The sequence below is a fragment of the Borostomias antarcticus genome, assembly GCF_949987555.1.
Source record: "Borostomias antarcticus genome assembly, chromosome: 26".
Classification (NCBI taxonomy): Eukaryota; Metazoa; Chordata; class Actinopteri; order Stomiiformes; family Stomiidae; genus Borostomias; species Borostomias antarcticus.
The window spans coordinates 5,508,387-5,520,220 of record NC_140259.1 but is presented as its reverse complement, the minus strand read 5'-3'; the positions used below and the strand labels follow the sequence as shown (position 1 = coordinate 5,520,220).

The window sequence follows — 11,834 nt, the reverse complement described above, 5'->3', positions numbered from 1 at the left end:
AATGAAACAGTAGGCCCATACTTCAAGATGCCTGACCGCAAATACCGTGTTTGTAGCTGGCAGTCTTTGATGCTTTGAAAACTATGTATTCAATTCGTGTGAAGCTCTTTGCCTTCAAGAACTTTGAATTCCAGAGCAGAATGCTTTTATATAAACAAGGTTCATCCCAGGGTTATTGCTTGACTTAAGTTACATTAACTCTTACCTCTCTGTGTCCAAATTAGCCTGTTGTTTTTTTTTACATTGTATTTATAACCTTCTGTATGAACAGTAGCTTAATTTCATATTCAAAATCAGCAAGTATAGTGCACAAATATATTTTTACACTCAAAACATAATTTCATGATCTTGTAAACCCAGGTCTCAAAATTTTGGTGATCTCACAATTAGGGTCTGGGATGAATTTAGCTATTGATCATTGCAACCTTTAACTTAATCTGAATCATCCCCATACTATCAATCTCCTTTGATTTTCCACTCATCTCACTCTGCCTCTTAAATATCCCTTTCACATGTATCGTTCTTTCATGTGTAGTTAGACCATATCAGCTACTCCATGGGTCTCTAATTCCAGCACTGAAATCCTCTTAGGATTCATGAGCTATTTCTGTGGTGTCCCACCGTGATGTCTACTGCTGCTTCTCTCAAATCTCCCTTGGGCCCAGTCCATTGGCTGCCACACACACACACACACACACACACACACACACACACACACACACACACACACACACACACACACACACACACACACACACACACACACACACACAGTCTCAATAGTATTAGATATCCCAGTTAAGTGACCACAGTCCATGAGGAAAGCTACTGACAAGGACAGAGGAAATACTTAATAGTGACCAGGAACACAGGTAAGAGGAGGTCATGTACTTGTGGTACATTATAAGGCTTTGACACTGTTGCTTTGACTAACCTTAACCAACATGCTTTTACTATCTTTGACATGCTTGCTGTGGATAGAAACATGTTTCATGTTGTTTTGGGGTTGATCTTTGGCAATGGGGAGTATAATTGAAAATCTTTTCTGCATCTTTCCACTTGATCACTTAACAAACAAACACACAAAGCACGAGGCCTGAACAATTTACCAGTTTGCCAATATTATAGGCCAATTTAAAAACCTTCAAACACTTTCACTGATATCGGACAAATTATTTTCTGGGGGGGGGTTGTGGGGGGGGCATTTGCGGGGAATACTCCATTTGTTTACTTTTTTATGTATTACTTAAAAAAATTGTTTGACTTCAGCTATTCAAATTCTTACATTAAATTTGACAGACATTTCAAATTTATTTCTTATTTAATTTTCTAGAGCAGTGCTCTTTCTTTACTTGCACTGTGACTGGAGGTGCTGGTGGCATTTGTTCTTATTGAAAGCTTTACTGATGATGACTTGGATGTACAGTCAGTTTACTTCCTCTAGACAAATGTAATTATTGTAAGTCACTTTGGTTAGAAGTGTCTACTAAACAACTAAAATATAAATGTTATATATTGCTAATCAATATAAATATTATGGTGGTAATGTGGTACATTTTAATGTTGTTATTTGTTAAGTTATTTCTTAAAAATGTAGAAAGTTATCTTTAATCATCTTTTGCAGGGCTGTTTTGAGCACAATCGAAACAGGAAAAGGTCTATTGTTAATTTCCGCTCCAAAAAGTCTAAATAATGGCAAATATATCACCAAACTGTGAATTTTCCACTCTACTAATCTGTAACATATCCTTACATCTATGCAGCATTAGTCCTTTAGACAGCTTGGACGCTACCTATCCACAAAGCCATCCTAACACCTTGGGGTTAAGGGTTATTTCCAGATACCTTTCTCTGTCGTAAGAGGTTGGACGGGGTAGGGTAGAGATTTCGTGCAGGATGGAGGAGGCTGTCGATTATGACGTTGGGATCGAAACTCTGGAGATTAAGCCCATTTAATCCAATCACGTACTGTATACACTGTAACCGCCCAAATGAAGGTATTACCTCACATGTATCAGCAGGCACTGTGCCTGTCACAGGTTATAGGCTGATTTAAGGAGAGCTTAATGGAAAACATTGGAAGATATGTCTATCCAAAGATGAACACTATTGTAATTCTACAGTATGGTTTTTCATCTGATTCCAGTGAGGCCACCCAGGCCATCATTCTTTCTACTGCAAAATGTAACTGCCTTAATGTGAAGCATTTGATACCTAGGGCACACAAAGACAGAGCTACCTTTAAAGAAGAAGTAATCAACTACTTTGAATAATGTACTGTATCAGCAAACAACCCTCCCCCCCGCCCCGTGTTCCTGGAGGGATGATAAGGGAGTATCAGTTTCAATTAAGCTTCCGCTCCTCTATTTCCAACAGCTAACCCATAAGCACCATGTCCGGCAGAACGATGGATGAGGAGGAACCCCCAGTCACACACACAGGTGAGGGAGATTGTTGTCTCTAGGAAATGTAATGGTTTGCCCCCCCCCGGCCCCGACGCGGTGAGATGGAACACTGTCAGTCTCGTTTTGTAAACGTGAAATGAATGGGCTTTCTGATTGTGAATGATAAACCGTCGGCAAGTCGTTGAGCGGGGGGGGGGGGGTTCTGCTCCTCTTGCCGCCCCCCCCGAGATACGGCCCTGGGCGGCTGCCCATGTTGCCCATGCCTAAATACACCACTGGGAGTGTGTCAGGTGTAGCTTTTCTGGGTTTTAGTGTTAATTCCAAACATCCCACTTTATTTTTAAGAGTATTCCACCAGACATAGGGAGATAAGTAGTGTTAGTAGACAGAAGTGTTGCTGAGAGAGAGACCTGCATGCTGGCAGGTTGACAGACGCCCTAAGATGCTTTTCTCTCCCTGCTCTTACACAACCAAGGTACAATTAGAAGGCAGCCTTCAGTGTCTAGTTTAGGCTTTACAATCCATGACAGAGATGCTTCAGAAACCCTAGATCCCACCTGTGATTCACTTCTGCTCTACACTGTAGGCTACACATGTCAGTCATACTGTTGTGGTTGTTTTACAAAACCTACAGTAGTCAAAGGCCAAAATAAAGATGGCCACCAATCATGTAGTGGGGTGGTCCTAAAGTAGCATCAATCCAATTTTACTTTGTAAAGTATTTTCATTAGTTAGTATTTTCATTAGTTAATGATTAGTTGTCATTTGACAATCATGGCGGACATCGAAGCGGTACAAATTTGCCAAACTATATTAAAAGGTTACAGACTTTGTAGCAAAATGTGTCTGTGGAAAAAATATTTTATTACCCAGCTATCTTAGTTACACCAATATTGAACTATTTTGACAGCTTTGGGTTGTGTGTGTCGTATTTATTAAGTTTGACAAATCTACGAAGCTTATAGCTAACTTTAGCTAACTAGCCATAGCCGAAGCCGCGGCTCTATGCTGGCTAGTGTCTGGTTATATTCGTTATATTGACAACGTGCTTCACTAGATCACATGGGCTTGTTAATTCTGTTTGGAAAACGATATAGTTTATAACATTAAATGATTCAAGTAAAGTGACAAGAAAGCGATCTATCATTGTTTACACACACCATTGTTTACCAAAACCATAGCAACGCTATTTTCAGGTCGTACTGCCGGACTGGGATTTGCCGGATGAGTTCAAGTTTTTGTCCACCGGAACGGAATTTTGTCCGCACCGCATCCCTCGGAGTGCATGCGGTCTGCGGACTCTCATAGGAAATGAATGACTTCCGGTCTTTTCAGAACCGTACCGCAGTCATTTTTCCGCAATGGTGTAAAGGCGGCTTAAGCCACAAGGGCCAGAGCTGGCCTGTATATGGCCCAGATCCGCTTGCTATCTGGGGACACTTCAAATAATATTCTCTCTTCAAAAAAATTAACTGGCAAAAAGTTAAAAAGTAAAAAGAGATACAGGCTCCCCAGCTCAGTTTGTTTTCCCAAGAAAATATCTCCTTCATCACACCTGAACTTCCGAGCACTCCTGCCCTTTTCTTTTTGAATAATATTCTCTATTCAATAATCTAATTCAGTCCAAATGTTCCAATATATAGTCCTTATAATCAGTTTATTTGATGTCCTTCATCCATTCCCTCACGTTATAGCTCCCATAATATGACGAGAGGTACAGTAGGCTATTGAATGGATTCATGTCAGCCATCCTAATCTGTAATCATTGAGCAATAGCCTTGGAATTGGTTTGTCCGTGTGTGAGTCATTGATCAAAAATCTAAATAGGAATTGGATATGGAGTTTGGATAACTGGAAACCAGGCCAGGCCCAGCCTGGCTTATGTACGTGGCTGGCTTGTTTGTGTTCAGGACTGGTAGGACGGAAGCTAGTCATGTCACTCTAGCTGTGAACTGAAATGACATAAAATAATGTCTGATAAATTAAGATAGGTCTTGTCGCCTGGACGCATCAGTTCCAATGCTTCCAATGCTAATCCAGCACAATAAGAGCGGGATAGCCAGTTAGCTCATGGGCTCACAACAACTAGCAGCAGCTTCCATAACATTAATGGTTGCAGTCAGTGGCTAAAGCAGTTACACTGATGATAACATAAAGTCATCCCCACCGGGTCTTGAACCCCGATCTCCCGGGTGGGAGTCCAATGCTTTCATCACTACTCTACTTGTGGAGGGAAGGAGTGTGGGTTGGGGTTACAATAAGGGTTGGGGTTGGGACAGGATCTGACCTATAAGATCCTGTCCCAATAAGATTGTTCAAAAACGCCATCATAGCCATGGACCTCCGCACTAGTGTAATCCAGGCCTCAGTTACACATAGGCCTACACAAAACACTCAGGAGTCATGTGTAAATCATGTGTCTTCTCAGTGACATACAGAAAACATATATTTTATATCCTTTACCTACAGGTATCACATTACTTTCTGGTATGGCACTGTATATTAAAGGGGCCATAATCATGTAAAAATTGTATATTTAGAGCTTTAATGTATATAATTTATACAGGATTTTACAGAAATGAACATTTATGAAAATAATTTGTGCAGACCTTTTCCATATGGGAAGTGGAATTTTGTGTTGACTTTGGAGAAACCACTTGTATTATTAGTTGTGTTGAGCTATTTAAATTGTTCTTGTTTGATTTGTTTATTGCAAACAGCTGAAAGTTTGTACATTTTGCCAATACACCTAATTTGCAATGGGGGTTGAATAATTTTGATTGCAACTGTATATAATGTATCTATATTCCATTACAGAAACGATTGACATATCTATGGAGTATGAAATCATTATTGATCTGATTTGTGCAGGTCCAAAGGGAGTGATCAATGACTGGAGGCGATTCAAGATGGAGAGCATGGACCAGGATTCCCTTCCCCCTCAGAAGAGAGAGCTGCTCAGACAGATGTCCTCCTCACACAAGCCCAACAATGATCCCAACCGCAAGGTCCGTCAAACTGTCTGGTCAACAAAGTGTACTTTACACTGACACAACCATGACAAACACACTGGCATACACTGTGTCTATAGCCTCTAGAAATAATGAGATTTTTAGAATTGCCTTTCAGAATCAGAATCTGATTTATTTTGGCCAGGAAGGTTTTCAAACATGCAAGGAATTTGCTTTGGACTATTGCTGCATAACAATAAATAGACAACAAATAAACAAGGTGAAAGGATAAGACAGGATAGTGCACAATAGAATAGCGTGGAGGCAAATACAATATGATCCTACATGCAATACAATCCTATATGCAATACAATAAAAAATAATGTACAAAATAATGCTGCAGAGTCAATGGGGGTCATGGGCCTTGTTGATGACCCTGCTTTTGTACTGAAAGGTTTTGGTCCTAATGGACTGCAGCCTCCTGCCAGAAGGGAGTGGTTCAAAGACTTTGTGTCCGGGGAGGGAGGGGTTGGCTACAATCTTTCTGGCCCGCTTCAGGGCCTAGAGGCATGCGGTTCCTGGAGGGATAGCAGGTTGCAGCCAATCACCCTCTTGGCAGAGTGGATGACATGCTGCAGATCAGGGCGATGGGTCTGTAGTCATTTAAGTCCACTGATCCTTGTTTTTTGGAGACAGGGATGATAGTTGAGGTGTCGAAGCAATCTGGAACGTGGCATATCTCTAATGAGGTGGTGAAGATGTGAACACCTGAGACAGCTGATCAGCACAGTACTTCAGAAAGGAGAGAGAGACAGGGTGTGGCCCAGCTGCTTTGCGGGGGTTCTTTCTCTTGAACACCTACAAATACATTGGTATTTAATGAAATACAGTGGTATTTAGGCCTAATGCTGTCACTAGCTGAGTTGAGTTACCCCAAATCTTTAGAATACTTTGCTCATATTTTATCTGAGTTACAATGTCACTAGACAAATTCATTATCAGTCAATTCTGATAATCGTCATGCTTTCAGATGAGTGTCCAGGAGTACGAGCTATTGAAGGAGGAGGATGAGAATTGCTTGAAGAAATACCGCCGGCAGTGCATGCAGGAGATGCACGAGCGTCTAAGCTTCGGGCCCAAGTTTGAGGGGGTGTATGAGCTGGACAGCGGTGAGGCCTTCCTGGAGGTCATTGAGAAGGAGCACCACCTCACCGTGGTGGTGGTCCACATCTACAAGAACGGCGTCAAAGGTTGTGAGGAGCTCAACAACTGCCTGGATTGCCTGGCCACCGAATACCCCAGTGTCAAGTTCTGCAGGATCAACGCCGTATCCTCGGGCGCCGGGGAGCGGTTCTCTGACGCCGTTCTGCCCACGCTGCTGGTGTACAAGGCCGGCGAGCTGCTAGGGAACTTCTTGGCAGCTACGCAGCACCTGAACGAAGAGTTCTTCGCCACAGATGTGGAGGCTTTCCTGAACGGGTACGGTCTGCTGCCCGAGAAAGAGATGCCGGGCATGGAGGCCAAGGATGAAGCTGATGTGGAGTGAGAGAGCGAGTGCGGAGGAGGGGGTTGAGGTGAATGGTATAGGACTTCATAACAAGCAGGTGGGCTTTATATAAAAATAATACGTTGAATTATTCTGCTAGGTAAGAGACACATACACAGTCCTTGACTATAGAAGGTTTGTTGTGCCCTACTTGAGAGATCCTTTCAAATCCAGCCTGTGAAAAAACCTTGACAGCCTGAATACGGCTCTTGTACAGGTGCAATGTTTTTTCAAAATTTGATAGCAGGAAGAACAAGCAAGCATCCCTTGGTTTCAGTCGTTCTCCGTTGCTTGCTAAAGCTCACCTAATACAGGTATGAAGAAGGGAAACATTACATGCCGGACTGTTTTGGTTGTACTGCATTGTAAAGTGTAAATTAGCTACATATTGTAAATATGTATTTATATGTCTAAAAAAAAACATATTTATGTTTGTCAATGCATATCAATATATAAAATCCACTTGAAAAGTATTCTGTAATTGTTCTAGATTGTTGACTAGAATGTTCTACAGACTATCCTTGTACCTTGAAAGCACAGTATGTGTTACTGTGAACTTGGTTTATCCAAGCCTGTGAATCATGACATTGTCAATGGGGGTTCCGTTTCCTGTGTGTCCTTTTGAGGGGGTGGCATAAAGTCATGGAAACATCCCCCTGTTTATTTAGGAAACATTTGATTTGTGATGGTTTTCCTGTTTGGTGAGGTGTGATGTTTCTCCCTACGTGCTCCACACTATAGGTTCAAACTCTCACATCCCATGTGTTTGCATTTCCTAATAACATGGCGACTCTAACATAAATTGTGTATTGGGCTGTTATGGTAATTATACAGTAAGCATTAGCTTGTCTTAAGTGATGAGTCAATAATGTTAATAAAATAAAAACTCTATTAACCATTGACATAATTCTGTGTATTTCCTTTCTTGTCAGACTTGAAGGTTCTGTTATTTAAATTAATCGAGACATTTCAAAAACTAGGGAAGGGAATTCTTTCGAGAGGTCAAAAAGAACCTAATGGAGGAACATCTGGAAGAGAGACACAGAGAGGCAGAGAGGAACATCTGGAAGAGAGACAGAGGCAGAGAGGAACATCTGGAAGAGAGACACAGAGAGGCAGAGAGGAACATCTGGAAGAGAGACACAGAGAGGCAGAGAGGAACATCTGGAAGAGAGACAGAGAGGAACATCTGGAAGAGAGACACAGAGAGGCAGAGAGGAACATCTGGAAGAGAGACACAGAGAGGCAGAGAGGAACATCTGGAAGAGAGACACAGAGAGGCAGAGAGGAACATCTGGAAGAGAGACACAGAGAGGAACATCTGGAAGAGAGACACAGAGAGGCAGAGAGAAACATCTGGAAGAGAGACACAGAGAGGCAGAGAGGAACATTGAAAAGTGCAGCCTTTCCCTCTGCTCTATACTGTATAGCAGGCTGTCACACCCAGACATAGTTACTGTAAAAGTTCACACATAACAAAACATACATAAAAGCTGGTTGAGTTATTCAAGCACAGAATCAGAATTATTTACCAACAATTGTATATGCTGCCTCCTATTTTCTTAAATTGACATGCGTGCACCTCACCCACTGGAAACATGATCTCAGTTCAACAGTAGCTTGACTTGTGGTTAAACCTGGAGGCCCACAGCCATCAAGAGACAGCGCTGCGCGGCAAGCTACAGTATATAGTGATGACTGATGACAGGGTGAGTGCATAACTGTAATGTCTAGAATGAAAATCCAGCACCCCTCTTTGACAAGTGCTAGAGTCTCATGTTCCAACGTGACTTTCGAGTGCTCTTCCAACTTTCTTAAAAGATTAGCCTGTTGGACATCTTCACTGGAGTAGCTGTTCTGCCTCGATGCTGTAAATGAAAGCCCCTCAAAACCCACAGCTGGAGAACACTGAAAAACAAACATCCATGTTACTCAAAATGAAGTTATTACATAATCCTCAATTAAAAAGTGTCATATTGACAAGCAGTCCTTTTGATCACAGTAATCTTCATTGAGCTGATCAGTCTGATAATGCTCTTATGGGATTAAGCAGTAAGCCTTTGTGGCTGTCGCTGTATCTGTGTTCCTGAACGTTTGCCAAAAGAGGTGTAAACAATGGTGGATAAAGCTATCCATCACAGATTTGTTACATTTACAACCAATATCCATAAAGATGACATAAGATATGCAGGCTATACTGTAAATCCAATGTGTGGTTTGCACAGTTGCCCGATCATGCAAAATTGTATTCTCTTATCCTACACATTTTTGGAATTGCACTTCAAATAAGTACTTACTGTAGGTTACAAGACTATGCTTACCACAGATTTAACAGTATTTTTGTAATTATCACCAATTTACACCAATTATTGACATGTATGTGAAAACCTAAGTCACTGGTTCTGATGAGCATTCTTCAGTCAGAATACCGTGAACTATGACATAGTGACAGATTTTCCTCTGGGGGATGAAAGTACAGGTGTTCTTACTTCATATTCCTGGCATAGCCTGAGTAGCCTGTAGCTGAGAGAGTCGCTTTCTCTACACCCAGTAAAGCTTAGCGTGTCTAAGCTTTATCCTGACCTCACGGGGATACTGCACCTCCCACTGGAGGCTTCCGTGCAACCAGGTCCTCCTGAGGTACCCTAGCATGTCATGACAGAGTCTCACCAGACGCCCACTCAACACGACTACCTTCACATGGGTGGCGGCCGAGTTACCAAAATATCCTCTGCCTTCCTCCCTGCCTGTCTGGCCTTCATAGACAGTACATGCCACCACTGGCCCACATCTCACACGAGCACCAGTGTTTGTGCCTGTGGTGTGCCATTGGGCTCTGGGTGATACTCATGACACTCTAAGCACTCTCTGCATATCTGAGATTCTTGTTATTGGGGTTGGGATTCAATGAGTGCAGTGAGAGCCCCTGGCTTGAAGTAGTTTCAGAGGCACACAACAAGAAAAACAAGATTACTCAGCCTCATAGGCCCTATAGAATCCATGCTATCTAACCCTTATGTTTCTTGTTGTTGTTTTGTTAGATTACTCAGGACTTCAGAGGTTTAGCTCACATAAATATTTACCTCGATTCTGTGAGCCCGCCCCCTTTTTTCCCTTGCTGAACGCTGTTGTCAGTTTACATGGCCTCACTAACAGGAGGGCTTTGTGAGCTCAGATTCATACCCAGCTGCAATGCTCTATTTCACCCAGCTGACGTCAGGACATTGGATGGAGGACACCATCCAGGGCATTGTGCTTCCCGGGACCAAAAATGGGCAGTTGACTGGGGTATGAATGGGGGGTGACATAACTGAGTCTATTATTGGTCTTGGAAATAAGCAGCAGCTTGAATGGTATTTCACAGGACATGTGCTGAGCAAGTATTTCACCAAATAAATTGGCCGCTCTGAAAATGTACGCTTCAATTAGTATAGACTAGTGAACATCGCTAGCTCAAGACCGGGACGGGCCACTTTACAAGGTGGGGACTTATCTTAAGTCCACAGGGCTGCTGGCTGAGTTCCCATCTATCATTGCCTACCGTTGTCCCCTTGAGCTCTGATTGATTGATTGATTAATTGATTAATTGATTAATTGATTAATTGATTAATTGATTAATTGATTAATTGATTAATTAATTGATTGATTGATTGATTGATTGATTGATTGGTTGATTGATTGATTGATTGATTGATTGATTGATTGACTGACTGATTGACTTCATTGAGCAGAGCGTGAAAACAACAGTTACATCTCAAACCACATGGGGCCGCAGTACATGATTATTAAAACACTTCTGCCGAGGATATAAACACAAAAAAAACTCATGGTTTATAACAAGTGAAAAATAAATAATTGAGGGCAAACGCTTGGTTTGCCGACATACTGTACCACTCCATTCCTTAAAGGTATATGTTATATGTGGATTAAAATAAACATTTTTTCAAAAATAATACATCCATAGGGCTTTGCAAAGGCTGCCGAGTAAAAGTATTGCTTTTCCATAAAAAATGATATTTTGTCTGAAATTATTACATTATGAAATGTTGACGGCCCGACAATGACACTCTGTTGATATCATACCAGCCAATAGTATTACAGCGTTGGTACTGCGCACTGGGTTGCCAGGTACTATTCTAGCATCACCACTGTGAAATTAGCAGTAGCCAGAAAACGTTATACTTCCATGAATTAGCAGCATTATAGATGTTGGTTAGCATCAAGTGTGTGTGCGACTATAAAACGGCAGCTTTTCCGTCCACTTCCGCTCACTCTTTTCAGCTAAACGTTTGGTAAAATGGTTGAGTTTTGTCGTCCTGCTTCTCTGCCTGAGCCCCGGCGAACCGTGCGAATCTCAAAAGCTCAGTGACCGAAGAAGGAGCAAAAGTCGGATAAATATGGTAAATGGACTGCACTCATATAGCGCTTTTATCCAAAGCGCTTTACAATGGCCTCTCATTCACCCATTCACACACCAATGGCGGCAGCTGCCATGCAAGGTGCTAACCTGCTCATTGGGAGCAATTTGGGGTTCAGTGTCTTGCCCAAGGACACTTCGACATGTGGACAGGAGGAGGCGGGATTCGAACCGCCGACCTTACAATCATTGGACGCTCTACCACTGAGCCACAGCCGCCCCGATATATCGGGCCAGCCTTTGCTCGTTGGACGGAGTTTATGGAGTTTCATGGGATAAAGTCGCATGGTGACATGGCTACTTTTCTACTAGACCGGTAAGCTAGCTAACTAGCTATCGTTATCTTGGAATCTGCATAGCCAGACCTAACGTTATCTCCACACTACAGCATCTAACGTAACTTATTACATGGCACTCTGAAATACTTGATTGTGATTACTGATTAGTGTAACGTTATGTTTCTCTCGGAGTGAAGATCTTATCACGGTATGACTGAAACAGTGCATTCTCTGACA

General features: G+C 42.1%; 1 protein-coding gene across 1 annotated transcript; it reads left to right on the top strand.

Moving 5' to 3' along the window:
* Nucleotides 1-2,392: 2,392 nt before the first annotated feature.
* pdcb (phosducin b) lies at nt 2,393-6,902 on the top strand (the record flags this gene model as incomplete). The annotated part of the gene is made up of 3 exons (XM_084459057.1): nt 2,393-2,441; nt 5,277-5,413; nt 6,387-6,902. The coding sequence occupies 3 exons, from the start codon at nt 2,393-2,395 to the stop codon at nt 6,900-6,902; spliced, it is 702 nt and encodes a 233-aa protein (XP_084315183.1).
* Nucleotides 6,903-11,834: the final 4,932 nt, after the last annotated feature.